Source organism: Rana temporaria, chromosome 7, assembly GCF_905171775.1.
Source record: "Rana temporaria chromosome 7, aRanTem1.1, whole genome shotgun sequence".
Classification (NCBI taxonomy): Eukaryota; Metazoa; Chordata; class Amphibia; order Anura; family Ranidae; genus Rana; species Rana temporaria.
In genome coordinates this window covers 100,980,099-101,004,886 of record NC_053495.1, presented here as the reverse complement: position 1 = coordinate 101,004,886, position 24,788 = coordinate 100,980,099, and the positions used below count along the sequence as shown (strand labels likewise).

Genomic DNA, 24,788 nt, shown 5'->3' with positions numbered 1-24,788 from the left:
TTCTGTTTTGTTTTGTCTTGCTTTGCCCTGTCCTGCTCTATGAATAAATAGCTGGATAGTGCTAAAACCTTAAAAATATTTACTATTGTGGATACTACCTCTATTAATCTTCCCTCAGATAAGACAATGTATAAATGAACCTCCTTGGATGTCTAGCTGGGAGAAATCAGCAGTACATTCTAATATATTTCTTTACAGTTAAATACACGTTTTATTGTGTATGATCTATTATTCTTTACTAAATTATTTATTTCCGTTTTTTGAGCTCTGAACCATTTCATCTAATGTGCGGAGGGTCCCTTGATGCGAGGGGAGGTTGGACTCTGCACAATTTTGGTGTGGCCAATCACAGGTCCCAACACAGGGGGCGCGCTTTCTCTGACGCCTCCCGTTCCCATCAGTAACAACAGATGGGATGCGCGCGCACATCCAGCCAATCTTTCATCTCTGGCTGGTTAGAGACTGCTAGTACACGTCTCTTCCCTATGCGCTCCGGCTTACGTCATCATGCTGGAGCGCATTAGTTGCGCGCGCTATTGTTTTGGGACACGTGGACCGGAAGTGATGCCAGGGGTCAGCGCTGACTCTTTTCACTTCCGGTGGAGATGTTGCTATTAAGGTCAGCGCTGACGTTATGTATGTCAGACGCTGACCTGGACGGCTTGAGGGAGGACAACACACTACATGCGGGACGCTAGTACACTGCTTCACCTAGCCTTATGCTGTCACTATTCAGCCAAGGTAATTATTTTCTGGTCTATTTTTCTAAGACTTAGTGCTCTATGCAGGCTATTTTGCCACATGCACTAGTTCAACTCATTTATCCTTTTGTCTATTTATAGAATTGGAAGTGAAATACATAGTATTGCCCTTGGATTATTTTGGCAGCATTATCTTTAACCACAGTACAACTGAGATAATATACTCTTCTAGGACAACAGCATATACCACTATATGCTCCATGTCATTGGTTATTTTAGGTAAACCCCCTTCCTTCTCTATTTATTATTTTTAAATAGACGGGTGCTGCATTATAACGTAATAGCCACCGGCACTGAGTTCATGTCTCTTAAATTGAATTCATTGATATACATATATGCATACATATTTTCTATTTTACTTATTTATAGAACTGATTATAAATCCACTATGAACTCCATTGGACTCTATTGGTAGCACTAACCCAAAATTCAAACCTTACTGCTATCGAGGTAATATTCTTTAAGTATACTTTTGACATTTTATCTATACCCATTTAATACATAGATATCCACTTTGTCTATGTCTATTTAATACATAGATATCTACTTTGTCTAAAAATGTCTAAAAAATAAAAATATATATATATAGATACCTCTTCAATCTTTTCATCATTTTTTCCTCTTTTCATTATTTCTTTAATTTTGTGTCCTCTTTCTTTAGGAGAGAAATAGATACAACGTACAGACACCTGTATCTCTTCCTCTTTAATTGTGGTGAACCCTTCACAAACATCTCATTGTCCGCACCTGCTCAAATCAAGTGGATCTGGCTTCCACTGATTGAAAGTGTAGTAGTCAATCTCCTGATCGCATCAGGTTCGCCTTCGCTATTTTCTAGGCAGCCCCTTTTCTCTGCCGGGTTCTTAGAGCTTTTTAACGGAATTGGTAAGCGCATTATATCCTTTTATATGTACATGTGTTGAACACTTATTTACAAAGTTTAAAGACATTTAATCAATTTTCTGTATTATACCTGCATTAATGATGAACTTCTATGTCATACACAGACCACTACATGTAATAAAGGAACAGAAGTATTATGCAAGCCCTGATGAAGCACATCTAGTGCGAAACTAGTTGGCAAAATCGCATCTGCTTTTCCTCTAATAATAACCTTTTCTCCTTTATTGTGTAAATCATGAAAATATGGTCGTGATCATGTATATTCCATTATGTTAATTAATTTTATGAAATGTGAAAATGTTATATTTATATAATTAAACTATTTTTGATACTACTAAAAACCTTGTGTTTTGTGCGCCTACCTTTGATACTAAGAGCAACACACCTCACATAAAAATCCCTATATTCGGAGAGGAATTGCCTTTCTTCTCCTGATATAAGCCAACCTTTTTATTTTCCCCTAATCACTTGTCTATGTATATTCTGCTGCCTATTCACTGCAGCATACATTTCCTCCTCACACTGAACTGTGGATCACACCCCATATTATGAGAAACATCTAGTCAAAACACAGGAAAGGCAGCCAATCCTGGGAGAGCTGGAGGGGAGGGGAGAGGAGGGGAGGGGGATGTGAATTGTGAACTTTTTACACAGGCTGTGCATGTCTCCAAGCTAGTGCACAAGATATGTAAATCCTGTTACTCAAAGCATAGGGGCGGAAAGGACTTTGGTTTTTCTCTGCAAGTCTTTTTATTTTCACTGAACAATAAAACGAGGATTGCTCAGAGCTGAATTAAAGGGTTTGTAAAGGATTTTTTTTGTATCTTAATAGCTTCCTTTACCTTAATGCAGTGCTGTTTTCCTGTCCTCATTGTTCGTTTTTGCTTTCAAGTTGCTGAAATTCTTCTCTAAACTCCACACTTCCTGGTTGTCTGTTTCCTGATAACCACAGTACTGGGAGCTTTCTCTCTGTGGTCAATCAAGGAGGTGTTATTACTGTGTGTCTAAAACCCCTCAGCACCAATCAGTTTCGTTTTCCAAACCATCTCTGCCCTGTATTGGCTCTGTGGCTCTGTACATCACAGAAGCAGGAAACAACATGCAAAAACGAAACTAGAAACGGCAGGTACATTAAATGATTCATTTTTATCTCTTTTTAATCATTTTTAAAAGGAATCAGTTAACTATTATGTCTCTATACCCTGTAAACAGTCATTTCAGCAAAAAAATAATTTCCTTTACAACTCCTTTAACTCTGTGTGGCAAGACTAGGCACAGATGATAGGAAATCTTATTCTCTACATTGTGACATCAAAAAAAAAGAAATTGGGGTTTACATCCACTTTAATTTAACTTACATTCAGCAAAAAGCAAGATATCCCAATTTTACACTCTACCCACTGATATGCTGTATACCTTATTAAAGTGATTTTCTATAAAAAAAATAACAAACATGTTATACTAACATGCTCTGTGCAGTGGATTTGCACAGGATAGCCTGGATTCTCCTCTTCTCAGGTCCCTCTTCTGTGCTCCTAGCCCATCCTTCCTGTTGAGTTCCCCCAAAACAAGCAGCTTGCTATGGGGGCACCCAAGCCAAGTCACAGCTCTCTGTGTCCATTCAGGAATGTAGCCCAACCCAATCACCCTCTCTCTCTTCTGATTGGCTAGCTGATTTTGATTGACAGCAGCGGGAGCCAATGGCGCCACTGTTGTGTCTCAGCCAATTAGTAGGGAGAGTCTTGGTCTGAGACACTCGTGGACATCACTGGACAGAGTTGGACCTCAGGTAAATATTAGAGGGGCTGTTGCACGCAGAAGGTTTTTTATTTTAATGCATAATGCATTAAAGCGGGAGTTCACCCGAAATTTTTTTTTTTAACCTAAGATTGATGCTCATTTTGTCTAGGGGAATCGGGTAGTTCTTTTTAAAATCGAAGCCATACTTACTTTTTTACGTTTTAGAGATGCATCTTCTCCGCCGCTTCCGGGTATGGACTTCGGGACTGGGCGTTCCTACTTGATTGACAGGCTTCCGACGGTTGCATCTATCACGTCACGAGTAGCCGAAAGAAGCCGAACGTCGGTGCGGCTCTATACGGCGCCTGTGCACCGACGTTCGGCTACTTTCGGAAAATCGTGACGCGATAGATGCGACCATCGGAAGCCTGTCAATCAAATAGGAATGCCCAGTCCCGCAGCCCATACCTGGAAGCCGCAGAGAAGATGCATCTCTAAAACGGTAAGTACGGCTTTGATTTAAAAAAAAACTACCCGATTCCCCTAGACAAAATGAGCATCAATCTAAGGTTAAAAATTTTCATTTCCGGGTGAACCTCCACTTTAAGATAAAAAACCTTCTGATTTTACAACCCCTTTATGATTACCCTAATTAATATTACCTTACCTTAATATCCCTTTGTATATGAAGTTTGTTTTTCAGGGAGAAGGAGTTATATCTGTGTTTTGTACATTTTATGGACCTTCTCGGATGTATTGTACATGTGGTGTCATTATGCATAGGGCAGAAATGTCTGGTTATGTTCTATCATGAACTAGCAAATACATTTTAAAATTTTACAACACAATTGTACAATGACACAAAGTAAAAAAAAAAATGGATGCACGATTCATTTCTGAATGTATGGATTTAGGTATTATTAGCAAACTTGTGGTGATAGGACCTTTTATATATATATATATATATATATATATATATATATATATATATATGGCCTGAAAACATAAATTCACTTTAGAAAATAATATGTGCAGGATAATTTTTATAATATATCAAGATGTGATTAACCACTTGACCACTGGGCACGAAAACCCCCTTAATCACCAGACCAATTTTCAGCTTTCGGTGCTCTCACAATTTGAATGACAATTACTCAGTCATACAACATTGTACCCATCTGAAATTTTTGTCCTTTTTTTCACACAAATAGAGCTTTCTTTTGGTGGTATTTGATCACCTCTGCGGTTTTTATTTTTTGCGCTATAAAAGAAAAAAGACTGAAAATTCTGTAAAAATAAAAAAAAAATTCTAGTTTCTGTCATATTAGCAGGTTATTTCTCACACACATCATATGCATACTACAAATTACACCCCAAAACACATTCTGCTATTCCTCCCGAGTATGGCGATACCACATGTGTGAGACTTTTACACAGCGTGGCCACATACGGAGGCCCAACATGCAGGGAGCACCATCAGGCGTTCTGGAGCACCCAGGCCAATTTTGACATTTCTCTCCTACATGTAAAAATCATCATTTATTTGCTAAAAAATTACATAGAACCCCAAAACATTATATATGTTTTTTTTTCAAATACCCTAGAGAATACAATGGCGGTTGTTGCAACTTTTTATCTTGCACGGTATTTTCGCAGCAATTTTTTGAACGCGTGTTTTTAAAAAAAAAAACTGTTTTGTGCTTAAAAAAAAAAAACAGTAAAGTTAGCCCAATGTTTTTGCATAATATGAAAGATGAAGTTACGCCGAGTAAATAGATACCCAACATGTCACCCTTCAAAATTGCACACGCCCGTGAAATTGCGCCAAACGTTGCTACTTAAAAATCCCCATAGGCGACGTATTGCAAGGTATTGGAGTATTGAGGGTATTGCGGAGTATTGGGGGGGTATTGCAGAGTATGGGGGGGTATTGCAGAGTATGGGGGGGTATTGCAGAGTATGGGGTGGTATTGCAGAGTATGGGGGGGTATTGCAGAGTATGGGGGGGGGTGGTATTGCAGAGTATGGGGGGGGTATTGCAGAGTATGGGGGGGTATTGCAGAGTATGGGGGGGTATTGCAGAGTATGGGGGGGTATTGCAGAGTATGGGGGGGGTATTGCAGAGTATGGGGGGGGGATTGCAGAGTATGGGGGGGGGTATTGCAGAGTATGGGGGGGGTATTGCAGAGTATGGGGGGGGGTATTGCAGAGTATGGGGGGGGTATTGCAGAGTATGGGGGGGGTATTGCAGAGTATGGGGGGGTATTGCAGAGTATGGGGGGGGGTATTGTAGAGTATGGGGGGGGGGTATTGCAGAGTATGGGGGGTATTGCAGAGTATTGCACTTTACTTTACTTTATCTTTTTTTTTTTACTGCAGAGTATTGCGCAGGGATGGCTGGATCTGTGACTGCAATTGTCACAGATCCAGCCCACAGTGCGGCGGCTGCTGCTGCCGCCCGATCCCCCCCCCCCTCCCTCTCCTCTCACACTGTACCGAACGGTACAGAGAGGAGAGGGAGGAACCGGCGTCATTACATGACGCCGGTTTGTTTACAAGTGATCGCGCCGTCATTGGACGGCGCGATCACGTGGTAAGGAGCCGCTTCCATTGGCTCCTTACCGCGATCCGTGTTGCTGCGGGTCCCGTGGACCCAGCGAGCGCCGGTGATCGCGTGTGCGCGCCCGCTCGGGCGCGCAATTCCGACTCTCTGGGAGGACGTATATTGACGCCCTCCTAGAGTTAGGGAACCGCCTTGTAGCCGTATTTCGGCTATAGGGCGGTTACCAAGTAGTTAATACACATAAAGTATGTTTGTAATACCTGAAAGAAAAATAGCATATTTTTTTGTGTTAATACACAAAATGGCATTGGTACTTCAATCTACACTTTGCAAAATGGCTTTTTTTTTGTGGTGACAATGCAAAGTACAGGCATACCCCACTTTTAAGTACACAATTGGGTTTATTTACTAAAGCTGGAAAGCGCAAAATCTGGCTCACTTCTGCATAGAAACCAATGAGCTTCCAGGTTTTATTACCAAAGATTAATTGAACAAGCTGGGGTTATAAGCTCATTGGTTTCTATGCAGAAGTGAGCCTGATTTTACGCTTTCCAGCTTTAGTAAATAATTGTAAATCCCAATTGTGTACTTAAAAGTGGGGTATGCCTGTAGTCCTAGTTATGAAGCACAACCCGGAAACCAAACCGATGGGGGGAGGTAAAAATGAGTGCAACACTTTTAGCCCTGTTACACTAGGAGCCCAAAGTATGTAGCCTGCAGCAGGAATGTCCATGGAGTCAAGACCAATACCAATACAAAACATACACAAATTTACAGCACAATGGATATACTGTATTACCACTTAGTCTCTTAGGTCCTTATAAGAGCCAATTATATAATTTGGTAAAACAAGGAAAGTTTCTTATGGTGATCAATGGTGATCAGACAATCAAATGATATAGACCAAAAGCTAAGCTGGGGGGGGGGGGGGGATCTGTCTGTTGTAATCATGGCCAAATTGCTGTGTTTAATATAGAAAATGTTGTAAATAATGTCAGCATTTATTAAACATAGTTAATAGATACACATAGAGATGGTGCAGCGCTCAAATAAAATTATGTCTATAAAAAGTCCATAAAAAGTACAGTACACCTCCAGTGAGTGCTCAGAAGATGACGGACAAATGACTGTGTAAGTAGCTTCACACATGCTTAACACAACTCCACCACCACACAAAATGGCCTCTCACCTCACCAATTGGACCCTTTGGTGATAGAGGGTCACATGCGCTTTGTATATGGATGACAGCAAATCCAGGAGCAGTTAAATGCCACAGAGAAAAAGTGAAGGCAATCCTAGGTCATGTAACAAATAAGATGAAAAACATAGTGCTCTCCGTTTGGACAGATGATTTAATAACAAATAAAATAAAATAAAACACTCACAATAGAAGCACCACGATCGATGCCGATGTGTACAGCATGTATAGTAAACAACGTGATAGCCGCGGGTGACGTCATGACGCTCCTTCTGAACGCGTTACGTCCTCAATGGGCGGGGACTTCTTCAGCGGTGACGGAGGCGTGGAGAACACCCGCTCTTATGTGTGTGAGTTGCCATAGGAACCCGGCGTATTGCTTCATAAGAAGTCCAGCACATAGAAAAAGTCTGAAGCTAATTACATAGCGGTGTCCAGCATACAGAATATGTAAAAACACTCATGTCTGGGGCTAATTACTTTGCAGTATCTAATATCGCAAAAAGGAAGCAAAAAACACGCGGGCTAAAGATGATAATGATACTTATTTTAAAAAGTACAAATCATGCAATTATGCTAATTTGCTATAAATAAAGATCATATTTAATCACTTAAGAAAATATGTATAAAATACTATATAAAATACAATATAAAAACCAAAATTAATATTTAAAATCAATTTCAGTAAAGAAAAACGCAACATCAACCGCGGCCATCATTACAAAGATAAATCAATCAATTAACGATCAGTGATAAAACAATTGATATCAAAATCAATATTCAATCCTCCGTGGGCAAGCACCTGGGTTTCATGTATCCAGTAGGATTCGCGTTTACTTAACTGACATAGGAAATTGCCCCCCCTCCAGTGACTGGTAACCCCTTCAATCCCCCAGAATTGCAAACTCTTGGGATTCTTTTGGTGAACTAGTTTAAAATGTCTAGATACATTATGCGTGACAGACCTTTTTTTTATGTTTCTAACATGCTGATCAACTCTCATATGCAAGAAGCTTTTTATAGACATCATTTTATTTGAGCGCTGAACCATCTGTATTTGTTTCTATATAGGGATTTTTTGATTATTGACCCTGGTGTACTGTTCAGCTGCTATAGAAAGGGTTTATTTGTAATTTTTTGCGCTGATTTAATTTCTCCTATTCTTTTATAGTTATTAGATAAATGCAAAAAGTTGTACCATAAAACAGGAAAGTATTTGTGAAGGTGAAGCTGTACGGGGGTGAGTAGACAGACCTGAATGAATGGGCCCACCAACCCTCTCTTGGCCAAGTAGATGGGTAGAAGCGGGGACTGTTGAGCCAAAGGGAACCCAGAGGGGGAACCGAGAGCTGCACGCTGAAAGTGCCCGGAAAGCCAGTGGAGCCATTGTCATGGTGGAAAACCCCAGGGGGACAGATGAAGCTGCTCACCCTCTCTGTCCTGTTGGGGGAGAAAGATGCAATTGTGGGTGATTTCCAACCAGTAGCAGCACTGGTCACCGTCAGGGGGAGATCTGCCTTTGGCACTTGCTGACCTGGAATCAGCTGTGTAGCCTGTGTAGCTAACTTTTTGCATTTAACCAATAACTATGTTTAATAAATACTGGCAATACTTACAACATTTTCTATATTGAACACTGCAATTTGGATGGGATTACAGATGGATCCCTAGCTCCCCAGCATAGCTTTTGGTCTATATAATTTGATTGTCAAATGGACATCTCACAGTCTGTGAGCTTTTCACTTGGATTCACCATCAGAAACTTTCCTTGTTTTACCTATTTATCTAATTGACTAAAAGACTAGGTGGTAAGGTTTCCTTTGCGCTGCACATCTGTGTACTAGTTATGAAGCAGTTCATTTAATAAATGAAGTCATCCATATTGTGTTTACTTATTTGGACATGTTATGCATTCTAGGTTCTTCTATGAGGAATCTTGCATCTTTATTGGATCCCATATATTGGACAGTAGCAAAAGAAAGAGGAGAAGCAGTAAATGGATTTACTCTGACGGGTGGTGAATTTATAAGAGAAACTCAAGTGGAATTTGCAACAGGTCAGTGGATAAACAGTCAAACACATTTAGCTGACAAGAATGAAGAGTAATCAGCAGATTGATTTTGTATTTAAACTTTTTTATATGAACTGTAAACCTTTTTAGTTACATTTAGCATTACATCACATCATTAAAAAAAATATATATTTTTGTTAATAACAAGCACCTCTTATCCCTCCCTCACATTGTAGCATACAGATGCCAACAAAATTATCTAATTTGTTTTCAAGTAATATAAATTAAAATGTAAGATGTTACAGGATAATCTATTTATGTCTTATGCAATGATACAGGAGAAATCATGAGAATCACTCACAATTCTCGCGGTCTTGATGCTGATGGCTTCCTCTTGGTGGACACAGTGGTGAAAGGATATATTCCACAGTTACCTATTTCTACTAACATCAAATTAAAGGTGAAATTAACAGATAATTGTAACTATAAAGGTTTTAACCACTTTTTAAACAATAACTAAATACTTCAATACACCAACCAATGATTTTAATAAATGTGTCATTGCTATCAGTGCTAGTGCTCAAAAGTCCTCTCCACAGGTAGTGTATGAACACCTGTTGCACAATATACACTTCAGTATCATATAGCCAGGCAAAATTATGGTTCTTGTAACCAACATAATTTCAACAAAATATTTAATCATGTATTATCATCATTATTAATTATTATTATTATTATTATTATTATTATTATTATTATTATTATTATTATTATTATTATTCTAATAATCTTTATATATTATTATTAATCATTGACTCATAAACATTACATTTGGATCACATGCTGACAAATGAAAAAATGTATGTGTCCTGCGCTTAGGATGTTATATGAAAAAGGCTGCTGCCCCCCCCCCCCCCTATTAAATTCCCCAAGGGGGAACTGTGGTAAAAGGAAAAAGGTGGATGGGGGTGGTGGCGCTGCCTAACCCGGACACAATACCTACGGGGACCTACAAAGGGTTAACCGTAGTAATGTCCTAAACTTAATTGTGTGATAATTATTCACCATCCTTGTAATTAGATACCAGGGACCAGATGTGCACCTGTATTGCTATTATACTGGGGTGCCTGAATCCTTATTCAGTAATATTCTGAAAGAATGTGATCTCTGGTCATGCATGCTTGGTGGGAAATTAGGTCAATAAATTAAATGAATGAAAAATATAATGAATGCAACAGCCAAAGTTGCTGCCTCGTGCCTCAAGTGGTTGAATCAATATATAGATTATGGTCATATATATGTGTACATGTTTCGAATAAATGTATATAAACAACAATAAAACAAAAAATATGAACAAAGTAAAAGGTAAGTGAAAGTCCAATCACAGATATATATAAAGTTGGGATTCCGTTCATCAGTGTTCAAAAACCAGTAAAAAGTCTCACAATGAAAGATAGTAGTGAAACACAGCAAGTGATCTTGCAGTGAATATGGTGATAAATGCCACAGGTGCTCTTGAAGTGATAGCGGTGCTCCCCCACATGGGTCCCCACTCACCAGATCCAATCACCCCTCCGGGGGTATATTGTGCCTAGAATAAATCTCCTGGGCCTCCACTCCTCTGTTTCTCCACTTGCCAGACCGGTTGTTTACAAAAGAACCTTTCCAGAAAGTAGGCAATGATGTATATCCAATGTCCAGAAAAGATGGACCTCTCTGTGGGAGGACCTTCTCCCACAGAGAGGTGGGAAGTAGTGCATAGGGGGTAGTGCTATATATGTAGAACATTGAAAAAAGCAATACATATAGAGCTAGATTCAGGTACAGCGGCGTACCTTTTGGCCGATGTAGCGCATCTCATATGCGCTACGCTGACGTAAAACAGTGAGCCCAGAACCGTATTCTCAAAGATCCCACCCCATACGTTGCGCTGGCGTAGTGTAAATAGGCCGGCGTAAGGCCGTCTAATTCAAAATGGGCAGGTAGGGGGCGTGTTTCATGTAAATTAGCCATGACCCCATGTAAATGAATTGCCGTTCATACGGCGCATGCGCGCGCATGCTCAGAATCACGTCACATATACTCCCTAAGATGCGTTGGCGCAATGCTTTCAACGTGAACGTAACCTAAGCACAGCCCCATTCACGTACCACTTACGTAAACTACGTAAAATTCGATGGCTGTTCCGATGTCCATACCTTAACATTGGCTCATATAGCAGGGGTAACATTACGCCGGACGTAAGCCTTACGTAAACAGTGTAGCGGGCGCAAGTACATTCGTTAATCGGCGTATCTAGCTCATTTACATATTCTATGCGTAAATCTACAGAAGCGCCCCTAGCGGCCAGCGTAAATATGCACCCTAGATACGACGGCGTACTAACACTTACGTCGGTCGGAGGAAGCTGAAATTCAGGCATATCTAGCTCCATGAATATCGCGCAAAGATACGAAGCCGCATCTTCTAACTTACACTGCGTATCAATAGATACGTCGACGTAAAGTCTACCTGAATCTAGCTCATAGTTCATATGTCTCTTTTGTCCATTATGTACACATTTCCTTGTAATATTATTATAATTATTGTTGTAATACAGGATTTGTATAGCCCCAACAGCTTGCACAAGGCTTTACAATGTGATTTATCTTTTTGGTAGGGTTACACAGAGGATTATGTCCAGACTGGTCTTGGACAACTTTATGCTTATTCAACAAGAATGTTCTATCTCGACGAAGTGAGTGTGCCATACACCTGGAATCACACTGTCAGCTATGACCCCAGCCATGGAAAAATGCCTGTCATGTTGGAGACTTTGCATGTGTCTTCCATAGGAGCGGATTACAATCCATTAGAAGAAACTCTAAGCTTTCAAATGCATGCTTTCATCTCCAAAGGTATGACTTACAGCTGAAACAAGAAACTGTTTAATTAAACACAATTCAGAAACTGTTCTGCTCTTCATGTATTACATATGATTTGTATGTGGCACTCTACCCTTTGTTGCTCATTGTTTGAACCTGCTAAGCAGCTCTTGTTCCTCCTACCTTTTAAAAAGTGTACTCTGTAGATACTTTTTTTTAGATTGTGAGGGTAGCACTTTTCATAGTTTTTTTTTTCCAGACTACATCTCTGAACAGTAAGGCCTTGTACACACGACCAGTTTCCTCGGCATAATCCATCAAGAAACTTGGTGGGAGAGCTTTTTTGCTGAGGAAACTGGTCGTGTGTACGTTTTTCATTGAGGAAACTGTCGAGGAACTCGACGAGCCAAAAAGAGAGCAAGTTCTCTTTTTTCTCGACGGGAGTCTCAAATTGGCTCGTCGAGTTCCTCGTCGGGCTGGTTTCTGACGAGAAACTCGAGCGTGTGTATGCTAAGAAACCCGCGCTTGCTCAGATTAAAGTATGAGACAGGAGTAAAAGTAGCATTTGTAATGGAGATAACACATTTTTAAAGCTGTAACAGACTGAAAAGTGTGAATCGTCTCTTACCAAACTTTTATTTAACACGCAAACACATAAGATTAGCAAAACCAGCCCCAAGAGTTGTGCCAGTGGAATCGAAATTCCCCTGCCGTCCTATGTGTTGAAGTCACCACGTTTGATAATGAGGAGATTTGGTCTTGACTGTGTGTACGCCTAACAAGGAACTTGACGAGGAAAATTATGTGTTTCGCCCGACGAGTTACTCGGTCGTGTGTACGAGGCCTAAGAATGTCACTATTGTCTACAAAGATACTGCTTGGAAAAGTAGCAGTTGGCAGGGCTTAGCTTTAATACTGGGTACACACGATCCAAATATCGGCTTGTTCAGCAGGAACCAGCTGCCATTTGGACAGTGTGTACAGCTGCCTGTCCATTAGAACCCAGTCTAACAACTGGCTTTTGTTGAAGAGACTCAGTGGAGGAGATTACTGCATTAACCTCACATGGTACAGCGACTTCTTAATTTTTTTTATTTCAGATCATTGGGTTCTCATGCTGTGGTTTGTTGAGGTTGCCAGCATGCTAACAGCTAAGGATTTTGGCTGTGAACCTGCTGATGACTGTGGCCAACCACAGCACAGAGATCTGTGTGTGTTAGTGTGTGTTTCTTCTCCCTGATTTCACTCACCGTTCAGATCAGCAAGGAACGTCAGCCAGTCTATTAGTAAAATTAGCACTCATACACTTGTTAGGCATACAATAGCACTCCTGATCACCCCTGTCACCCAGTCATTAGTACAGTGACAGCGTACAGTATTGTCACTGATCACTGTTTTAGTGTCACTAGTGACATAAGACAGTGTCAGTCAAAGTCAGCTAGTGTCCCCCCCAGCCAGTGTCAGTGCAAGTCCCTGATTACCCGCCACACAATTAAAGTCACACTATAAGTTGCTGATCACCGTCATTACTCATATAGTGTCTGTCCAGATTAGTATCCTAGTCACGGTCAGAACTATATTAATGTCCCCAATAGTATAGTGTCCCTAAAAAGCAGTGTTAGCAGAATCAGCCCTGATCATTGCCAGCACTTGAGTTTAGCCCCTCCCCCACCCCAGCAAGTGCAGAGAATATTTTTTCTGATCACTGCCACCTCTGAAACATTTTCCTCAAAACCACAGTATTAGCAAGATCAGGCCTGATCTATGCTAGCACTAGCAGTTTATTTTATTTCTCGCGTGCAAGCAGTCCCTGATTGGTAGCCAGGAGCTCTTTTTCCCATAATCACCATTAGGTACCTGCAAAGTTAGTGCCCAAAATGTCTAAGAAAAGGTAGTGAGGAGACGTACAGAATTTTGAGCATGACATATGAGAGCGAATGAGAGGTCTCACTGTCAGAATAAAGCTCTGAATATGTACCTGTGGAAAGCAGTGGCCCCCTTACAGCTAGCTTTGGTGATGTTGAAGAGGTCCCTGATAAAATCAGGCATACCCGACCACATGTTACTGAAGTGCTGGAAACAGATAAACTATGCTCAGGTGCAGCAGGGTGCAAGTACTGGCAGTGCACTATTTTTGGTGATCTGGCAAGCACCAGCAGCATGGTACATCCTTGCCTTTTAGATACCAGCACTGCAGTATTTCATGGATAAGTGGTGAGCACCAGCAGTGAAGTACAAGTTTGTGAGGTGGCTAGCACTAGTAATGCGATGCAACCGCAGCCACCTAGAATTTGACCCCATAGTAGCATTTCTGAGATGTTTGAAAACCCTAATTGACTGATACCAAATTCAGCTGCACCTGTTACTATACTATATTTATATACTGTACTTTTTTTACTTTTTTTTCTGCCAGAACATATCTTTATCCACATTAATCGATGTGAATGGAGGAATCTGTTCCTCAGGTTGAATATAAAAAAAGACATTACATGAATGCATACTCTTTTTCTGGCAGAGATTTTTTCATCCATATCTATTTAGGCTGAATGAAAAATAGAACGTTGCATGTATGCCCAACACTGGGGGTGTGGCAGAAACTCCTAATGCTGGCCACACACATAATGTTTTTAGAGCTGTTTGTACTATCCTGGCATTTTAGGGCCTCTGAAACTGTGATAGGTAGTTAGGAAATCAAATGCACATGGCCCTTTGAAAGCCTGAAGGTGCTTATTGGATAATGGGACCCCGTACATTGCTAGGCTCCCAAATATTCTCACACATGTATTTTGGGGTGTAATGCCACATATACCCTGCCATGTGTGACAAATATCTCAGTAAAGTGACAACCCTGCCATGTGTGAGATATTTCTCACACATGGCAGGGTATTTGTTGCAATACACCCCAAAATACATTCTGCTTCTTCTTCTGAGTATGGTGAAACCACATGTGTGAGAATTTTTGGGAGCCTAGTCGTGTATGGGGTTCCAAAGCACCCCCCCCATGTTGAGGGCATGAGGCCTGGTATCACGTACCTGGTAGCAGAGCCTAATATGATGAGGAAGGCCTTACACCACTGATAGTTTAGACAAGATACGCAGGAGTACAGAGTGACACTAGTGTCTGTAGGTCTTGCTAGCAGCAGGGCAGGTGTCCACGCTGGGCAGGAAAAGTCATCAGATGGCTTCAGCAAGCAGACAGGCTGCTGGTACTACAAACAGAGTAGCAGAGTCAGGCAGGCTGGGTCAGTCACCGACAGGATGGATAGGGAACAGGGCAAGGTCAGGAAACAAGCCAGGACTGGAGCAATAAGTAAAGCAGGAGCCAAAGGAGCAGACAGAAACGGAGGTCAGGGGACAAGTGAAGGTCAATGAAGGTGGAGTTCAGAGAATGGTCAAGACAAGGCAGCAACTGGAGACAGGGTACAGATTCAAAGGATCACAGGTTACACAGGAGGCTAAAGACAAATCAGCACGTATTCTGAGCACTGACAAAGCATAAATAGCACGTTTGGTGCCAGCATCTGTCACAGCTGCACGCAAGTGCCGTCACACACATAAATAGGTGACAGCTCATGTGCGTGCAAGATCACAAATGCGCATTTGCATTAGCCAGTGCACAGTTCTTGCGAGCACAAAAGGAAATACATTGTAGCCTGTGCACAGAAGTTCGTCAAGACTAGAGGAGTGATCTTGTCTACTGGCATGCCCATCCTGACACCTGGTATGGTTCAGAAGGAGGGGGGGGGGCGCTTGTTATAAAGACTAACACAGGTACTCAGTAATGTTTTAAGTTCGCTATTTTTTGTAATTCAGGAAAATTGTCTATATCCCCAACTCTGTCTATTATGTCTATATGTTTGTACCACCTTTTTTTTACTGTTCAGCCAACAGAAGAGTAAAACCATATTTTAATTACATTTTTGACAATTTGATTAAAATGTATTTGTGAATCCATGCAGTAGATACTCAAATCATAATTGTTCATTTAAAATTTGACATATACCAAAATGTTTTCCACAGGTGACATTGATGACCAGTGTCCTCCTGGATTTAGTTATGACATCTCTGGACTTTATTGTGCAGGTAATAAGAATAAATAAGAAAGAAAAGAAAGAGAGCTGCACTCAATATAATAAATCAGTGACAGTGATAATTAAAATTAAATCAAACACAATTATGTAAGATGATGTAAGAGTCCATAGATTGAATATAGAAGCTGGATGTGGTCAACCACTAAGCGGAGTAGCAGATAGAAGAGTGAACCTCAAGGATAACACCACAATCACGTGTGTGCCACCACCATATAGATTTCCTGCTTACCGGAACGGAAGGCAAGCTGTATAATGCCTGTATAATGATGTAACTCCAGGACTGCAAGGAACTCCAACTCACAGCGGTGGACAGAAACCGTACTGCATAGGAACATAAAAAACGTGGCCGGCATGCAGATACCGTTCACGAGTGATGACGTCAGCGCGTCAGCCTCCCAACGTACGTTTCAGTACAGATTAATGTCGTAATAGGGAACGCCGATGCACTGACTCATCGCATATAAATAGCATCACAACGGAACCACGCCTCGATGTGAATCCTTAGGCTGCGGACCAAAACCCATATAAGTGGAGATAAAAAACGACCCAAATTACATAAGTATAGTCATCAAGGCTAGAACACCTAGATGATGGGACAGAGACAAAAATAAATAAATTATGTTCTAAATAAAAAAAAATGAAATGCCTATACCACAAAGGGATAGACAAACATATTGTAGCGCCCCCAGTGGAAGAGGTCGAGCTACTAGTAGCAAAGACTAAAACACTGAAATGTAAGTATAAAAATTTAATTATGGAGATTGATAATCCACATAATGAAAAATGTTAAATTATGACTTAAATCCACCTCCAGTATCTGAAAAAAAAAGGTGTACCCTAAGATAAACACCTAGGGCCAGATCCACAGAGAGAGAGTATGCCAGCGTATCTACTGATACGCCGGCGTACTTTCAAATTTCCCACGTCGTATCTTTAGTTTGAATCCTCAAACCAAGATACGACGGCATATGGGTTAGATCTGACAGGCGTACGGCTTCGGTAGTAGATGCAATACTTTGGCGTCCGCTGGGTGGAGTTCTCGTCGTTTTCTCTGTCGGGTATGCAAATTAGCTATTTCCGACGATCCACGAACGTACGCACGGCCATTGCATTCTCTTACGTCGTCTGTAGTCGGCTTTTTCCGGCGTATAGTTAAAGCTGGTATTTTGCGGCGTATAGTTAGACTTGTATAAAGTAAACAGGATAGTGGCGCTGCAAAATAGACTGGATCACCAGCTGGTGTTCAAGGTCCCTGTGTATAAACCGGTGTTGGGTATCTGAATTAAGGGTGGATTCAGATACCCAACACCTGTTTATACACAGGGACCTTGAACACCAGCTGGTGATCCAGTCTATTTTGCAGCGCCACTATCCTGTTTACCTTATACATTTATCACTGATCTCTTCATTGAGACCTTCCAGGGAGGCAGCAGCATCATTACATCCTAAGCGCGGATCTTTTTAGTATTTATAGTTAGACTTGCCATGTTAAGTATGGCCGTCGTTTAATTAGATTTTTTAATTTTTTTTTGCGTAAGTCGTCCGTGAATCGGGATGGACGTAACTCACGTCTAAGTTAAAAAAAATTACTACCTAGCGACGTCATTTAGCGCAATGCACGGCGGGAAATTTACGACGACACAAGTGCAGTTCATTCGGCGCGGGGACGCGCTTCATTTAAATTAAACACGCCCCCTAATCGCCGATTTGAATTCCACCGCCAGACATAGACTACGCCGCCGTAACTTATGGCGCAAAATGTTCCTGGATTCGAGCTAAAGCCAGGTAAGGTACGGCGGCGTAGCGTATCTCTGATACGCTGTGCGGGTGCAGATCTCTGTGGATCTGCCCCCTAAAGCGGATGTAAAACACAAACCACAAGAGGTGGAAAAGAAAAATGAGAGCATACTTATCTAAGCGGCCCTACTACACGTACCTAAGCGTGACACTTACATAATGTGTAGGGAAACAATTGACAAAAATAGTGCAGCCAAGGAGTCACATCAAGTATACATTAAAATGATATAAACATATACAAATAACCCATTAATGACAGCTATAAACAATATCATAGAATATATAACATATGATGGAGATCAAGACAAAAACCTCAAACTAAACTAAAAAAAGTGGAGTTAAGAATTATAAATGAATGCGTTTAAGTCAATCTCTACATTCAACCCAAATTGGGCATAGCACTTAATTTTGTGTATCCAGGCCATCTCTAGTCTGGATATGCTACGCACTGGAGAGTCTCCCCTTCATTGTCCCACTCTCTAGTCTCCCCTCCATTGTCCCACTCTCTGTCCACCGCTGTGAGTTCACTGCAGTCCTGGAGTTACATCATTATTACATCATTATACAGGTGTTATACAGCTTGCCTTCCGGTAAGCAGGAAATCTATATGGTGGTGGCACATGCGTGATTGTGGTTTTACCCTTGAGGTTCACTCTTCTATATGCTACCCCGCTTAGTGGTTGACCACATACAGCTTCTATATTCAATCTACGGACTCTGGGCCAAATTCTCAAAAGAGATACGCAGGCGGAACTGCTGTTCAGCCTGCGTATCTCTGTGCCTAACTTTGCAAACGATCCTCAAAAGGCTTTTTCCAAAGTTAGGCAGAAGATCTGACATCTGTAAGACACTTACACTGTCAGATCTTAGGATGCAGTACCCCATCCGCCGCTGGGGGCATTTCTCATTGAAATGCCGCTTTGCGTATGCAAATGAGGACTTAAGCAGATCCACAAAGCTTTTAAGCATTGTGATTTCTGCGTAAGTTCCGATTTGCTTGCGCAAAACTTGGGCTGGTTTTACAATGTGGAAAGTTAGTAACACCATGTAAAAGCACATTCAAGCGACGGCATTTGGTATGCATTCCTGAGGGAGAACTCCACGGCAATTTGTAAAATCAAAACCGGCATGGGTTCCCCCCCAGGAGCATACCAGGCCCTTAGGTCTGGTATGGGTTGTAAGGAGACCCCCCTACGCCGAAAAATCGACGGTAGCGTGCTTTGGATACGGGTCTGGTATGGATTGTAGGGGGACCCCCTACGTCGATTTTTCGGCATAGGGGGGGTCTCCTTACAACCCATACCAGACCTAAGGGCCTGGTATGCTCCTGGGGGGGGAACCCATGCCGGTTTTTTATTTGAAAATTGGCATGGAGTTCTCCCTCTCAGGAATGCATGCCGAGCGACGCTGTCAATTTTTTTTTTTTTATTTGTTTCCCGGAGCGTATTTTTTTTTTCACCCGTCGCAACTTTATTGTCCCGTCGCAATCCACAAAGCCCGGCGTAAATTACGTTTGCGCGCTGCACGTCGGGAAAATTACGTCACACGCATGCGCAGTATGGCCGGCGCGGGAGCGCGCCTCATTTAAATTGTAATCGCCCCCCGGAGAGGAGGACCGCCTTGCGACGGAGGCACTTAAGTTACACGGCGTGTAATTTCTAGGTAAGTGCTTTGAAGATCGGGCACTTAGGTAGAAATTTAACGCCTGTGTAACTTAACTGATGAAAGTTAAGTTAGGCTACGTTTTTGGGAATTTGGCCCTCTGAGTACATCCCTCATAATTGTGTTTGATTTAATTTTAATTATCACTGTCACTGATTTATTATATTGAGCGCAGCTCTTTTTCTTTTCTTACGTATTCTGAATGTGCTATCTCACATTTGAGCTGCTGCAGTTTTGATTTATATATGTGTTATAGTATTTTAGTTCGGTAGACCAATATTTTTTACTTTTTATTTTAATAAGAATAAATATATTTTAATTTTGATAAACTCCTAAATCGCACCTAGAGCCCCCCCCCCCCCCGCCAATGTTGAGGACATGTGGACTGGTATGGTTAAGAAGGGGGGCACTCACTCACTCGTCCCCCCCTCCACCAATTTTAAAAAACATTTTAGCATGGGGATTCACTTTAGAATCCACACAATAAAAAAAAATCGGAAGAAAAATTCCATTCCACACATGATTGCTTGATTTTTGTATAGTGGGTCAATGCAGATGCAATGTGACAAATTCTTAAAGCATCACCACCACCAAAAACTCTCAGTCAGCATGCGACTGCTTGCCACCAAAGACAAGAGCTAATGTCTGGTAGTGAGTACTTTCAGAATTTTAGCACTGACGTCTTTATTAGAGCCAGGAGGCAACAAGAGACAGTGAACCTTCACAATGACACCAATGCTGATACTGTAAATAAATCTTTATCAGAAGCATGTATGACAGGGTGACACTTCAGAACCAACAGAATAAGGATTTTCATATCAGCCAATTATTATTTTAAGTTACGTAAATAAAAATATTGAAAGCTCCCTTATAATAGAACACTATAAATACATAAATTACATTAACTGTTAAAGTACAGTAAAACTATAGGCAAAACATTATTTTTTATTATTATTTTGTTATTTTAGATTTAATTTTAGAGTAAGGAAGGGGTTTAACCCCTGCTATTTTTTTTTCATGAGAACATTGAGAGACATTGTAAGATTTCCCCTCTATTAGTTTTCTGGGGATAACCTATAATTTTAGTTTTTCATTTGCTTTCACTTTCAGTGATAATGATGGTCTATGTAAAATTGATATAGTTATGTTTGAGTTATCAATATATATTCAGTCTTATCTTGTGAAAAGCAGAAAGTAGGTTTCAGATTAGTTACAGTTGTGAGTGCTTAAATGGTCCCTGTTCATTAAGAGATTGTTAATTTTATGTATTTTTGATGGATTATACTCGTATGTTTTTTTTATGTAATTAATTAATTATAAAAAAAAAATTGGGGATAGTACCCCCAGTGGCAGCTGGTGCTCCATTTTTTTGGGTGGTGGAAAACAAACCCCACCCACCCACCTGCCAGCCCCGCACTTACCCCATCCAGGTCATGGGCGGCTTTCCCGACTTCCCCAGCTTTTCCTTCTGGCCAATCTGGTCACTTCTCATCCCAGCCTATCCGGTCTTAGGACCCGCTTCCTGTCCAGATTGTCCGGGAGGAGAAGCAGGAAGACAATAGCGAATGTTGATTTGCTAATGTCACAAGTGGGTGGATGGGGGGGCGCAGTGCTCTGTGCCCCGAGCTCAACCTTTTTGAAGCCAATTAGAGCCTCAGTCTCCAATCATGTGCTTAAAAAAACCTTGTAGAAATGGAGATTAGGGGCCATGGCATGGAAATTAGTGGGGAAAGAGCCCCTGCACCCCTTATGGAATGGCCATGGCCAAGTACCATATTTTTCACTCTTTCAGCATTTTGTGAATTTTGAGAGGCTTTTCTGCTCAACCCAGTTACAAAGAGTAGCTATCTGAGTTCCTGTAACTTTTCTGTCAGGTTGAACCAGTTTGGACACAATCTTCTGAACTTTTCATCAGCAAGGCATAGATAGAGCTACCTCAATTACTAAGGGTTTTTTGTAGCATTTTGTGTAAATTAGAAAGTGAAAATTCCAGATCAGCAGTTACAAAAATGCTCATACTAGCCTGTCTGGCACCAACAATCATGTCACCGCCAAAATCAGACCTTTCTAGTAAACTGCTTGGTGGGTATATTCTTCCTTCCTTAGGGCTTGTTCACACATAGCACTGGATCAATGAAAGTCGTCACAAGGGTACATAGAAAACAATTGTCACAATTCCATGTATCTGAGAGGTGCAATGCAGTAAACTGTGGTGAAATGCAAGCATGTAGCATTGGAAGGCTTTGCATTTCACTGTACTGCACTGCACTGCTACGCAGAAAAATGAAGGAATTGTCACCGAAAAATGCACATATCACTGCAGACTACTGGCCCTGATCTGACAGCAGCCTGCACACTAATACTGAGAATTTTAGCATGCAGTGCTGTGTGAACAAATCCTTAAGATTTTGGTCAATATTTTTCATATATTAGCTTGCAAGGAAGAATGAAATATGTAAATACTTCCTTAACTGCAGTTCTGGGTGCAGAATTAACATTTGATACATCTTTCAATAAATTGTTAATACAATAGTGCTTTCTGGCAACATTTGTCTTGAAGGTATGTGGAAAACCATTTAGTTGCTTTAGTATAAGCTAGAGAGTTTGCCATCTAAGCTTTTCCATTAAAAAGTTTTATGATAAATATTTATTGAATATATTTCCAGATGATGATGAATGTGCCATAAACAGTCCATGCACACAATCTTGCCATAATATTATGGGGAGTTACTACTGTTCATGCCCTAAAGGCTTCATGACTTCACCAGATGGAAGGACGTGTCTTGGTAAGCTTGAATTCATAAGTGTACTTTCATATCACATTATAGCCCATTTAGTTATAGCTCATCAGCTTTGTGTGTATGCAAGCAGAGTTTCCATACCATGTGTGGTTTGAGTCAAAGTGAAGGAAAATGTTGAAAGAATAAGCTCAGTGGAAACCTTATAAATTTTGACTTTATAGAAATAATCATATGTGCTTGAAAGAACATGCAAGTGTGTGTGTTTGCGAGAACAGTTGCTAAGTGTATTTAAAAATATGTCTTAGATATATATACCATGTAAATATATAAAAATCAATTCAATCAATTTTAAATTAAATATATTAACTTAATTTTGTGGTGGGACAACAACAGACAGCAAATGAAAATCAGTTAGATTTCTACAAGAGATTTGTGGTATACTACATTTTAGCATGGAAGATTTTTTGTATATATACTGTATACAACCTCTAGCTAGCCTATAAAGTGTGGTTGTCATACATAGCGAATATTCTTTATTTTACTTGGACACCTCAAAGAAAAAACTCCATTGACCGTGGCTAACCTTGGTACATGGGTGAAATACAGTGCAGTATAAATTATAAATGTAATGCTGAAGCCATGCCATGGCTGCTGCTATCCAGTGTGGGTTATTTCCTGGTTATTTGTATAGTATAAATGACTGTAATGACTGACTGACTGTGTTGCTTGGTGCTTTATCCTTTAACAGGCTGGCTGGAAATCCTGATACGGTGGCTCCATATGCTCTGGTGTAGGGGGATGGCTGTTGTGTGGTGGGTGATAGGCCAGGGAGGCAGGGCTCATCCTGTTTTCCCCTGGTTACTATGGAGCTGTCAAGATGCTTTTGATTATTTGAAGCCACCTCCTTATTGTGCCCACGGATTATATAATAAAAACAGTTTTTTCTCCCTGCAAACTGTAGATTATCCATAGCAACCAAAAGTGTCCCTTTATGTCAAAAATGGTTTTAGAGCAGCTAGAAAACAGCGATAATAAATTATAATCAATTGCAGAATTGTGCGATAGCCATTTGTGGGGAAATTCGTCAACTGAGCAAATTTCAGTGATTTTGAGTTGATTACATTATTGAATAATTTTTATTATAATTATATTATTACTTGTTATAATTATTTATAATTATTTGTTATATTATAATTTATAATTTTGTTTTTTAAAAAAAATGTCATACCCGGGATGCCTACTAGACTCTTGTTTGATCAGATTTAAGTGAGTTATTCCTAAAAAATTACAGGCCTACAGTATAAAACGCCAAATTTCCTTGCAAATAATGGTACCGCTTTCAGCACCTTTTTTCTGAAAGAATCATACCGCCAGGGAGGTTAATAAGAAACCTTGGATAAAAATGGAACAGGCAACGGTGGACATACTGTACCTCTGGAAGGCCTGGTCTGGATTCCGGAAGCCGAAATGCCACCGGAAATAAAGAAACATCTGACAATAGGTGCCACTATACGAAAAACTAAAAAGATTTTTTTTTAAAACGACTATATCGATATACCCCAGCCCGATGACCCCGATCCTGGGTACCATGGAATTTCAGCCAGGTCTGACAGATCGAAGGTTCGGTGCACTACGTAAAAGGGGTATTATTAGGATTGTCCATTTTTCAAGAGACAACCGACTAATGACAAAAAGAGAGATTGAACGAGAGGTAGCACTTTTTCTGGATGATGCAACTAGAAGCTTTTATTAGAACTAAGGCAAATACATGCACAGATGTTAGAACATTGTCAAGGTTTGAGCAGATATGCCTTAAGGGGAACCCACTGAGATACTCGTATTTCCCCCAAGCGATACACCCTGTGGAAACGACCTCCCTTTGGGGATGCATTTACCACAATTATAAGTAAATATGCCTCATATTAAAGCCTGATTCTCCAATCCATTCCTTTTTTCACATGAGCTTACTGGATCCCTAAACAAACATACTCATTCTTGGTGGAAGGTCAGCTGGAGTGGTGGAGAATCAGGCTTAGTTGTGAGGCGTATTTACTTCTAATTGTGGTGAATGAATCCCCAAAGGGGAGTCGTTTCCACAGGGTGTATCGCTTGGTGAATGGTGATCTACTATCAATCACTACACAAGACTGTATATTGAATTCCCATTCACTACCTTTCCTTTATGAACTAAATGAACTGCATAAAGAAGCTTGTAATTATATACTTTTGGTTGACAAGAGCGCTGCTACAATATTTATGAGGACATTTCACAAGTGTTTTCCAATATTGTTTTTTCTATTACATGATTTTCTTTTTAGAGGCTGCTATTTTTATGTGATTTTATGTGACTATATGATTTTATGATGGTCATTTTATTCTCACATGTATTTTTGGCCCAATAGAGACCTTGATTGTTGATTCCTGAGCTCTGAGCTGTGCTTATATAGGAGGGTCGTT

General features: G+C 40.6%; 1 protein-coding gene across 2 annotated transcripts in view; it reads left to right on the top strand.

Annotated features, from left to right (window-relative positions):
* Window positions 1-24,788, top strand: part of HMCN1 (hemicentin 1) — a 384,153-nt gene that overhangs the window by 324,608 nt on the left and 34,757 nt on the right. Inside the window, exons 95-99 of one of the 2 annotated variants that reach the window (XM_040359792.1) lie at window positions 9,084-9,221; window positions 9,515-9,636; window positions 11,836-12,073; window positions 16,061-16,123; window positions 22,257-22,376. In XM_040359792.1, coding sequence (XP_040215726.1) covers window positions 9,084-9,221; window positions 9,515-9,636; window positions 11,836-12,073; window positions 16,061-16,123; window positions 22,257-22,376 — 681 coding nt within the window. The remainder of the gene's footprint in view (window positions 1-9,083; window positions 9,222-9,514; window positions 9,637-11,835; window positions 12,074-16,060; window positions 16,124-22,256; window positions 22,377-24,788) is intronic. The other variant, XM_040359793.1, reaches the window with a different exon arrangement.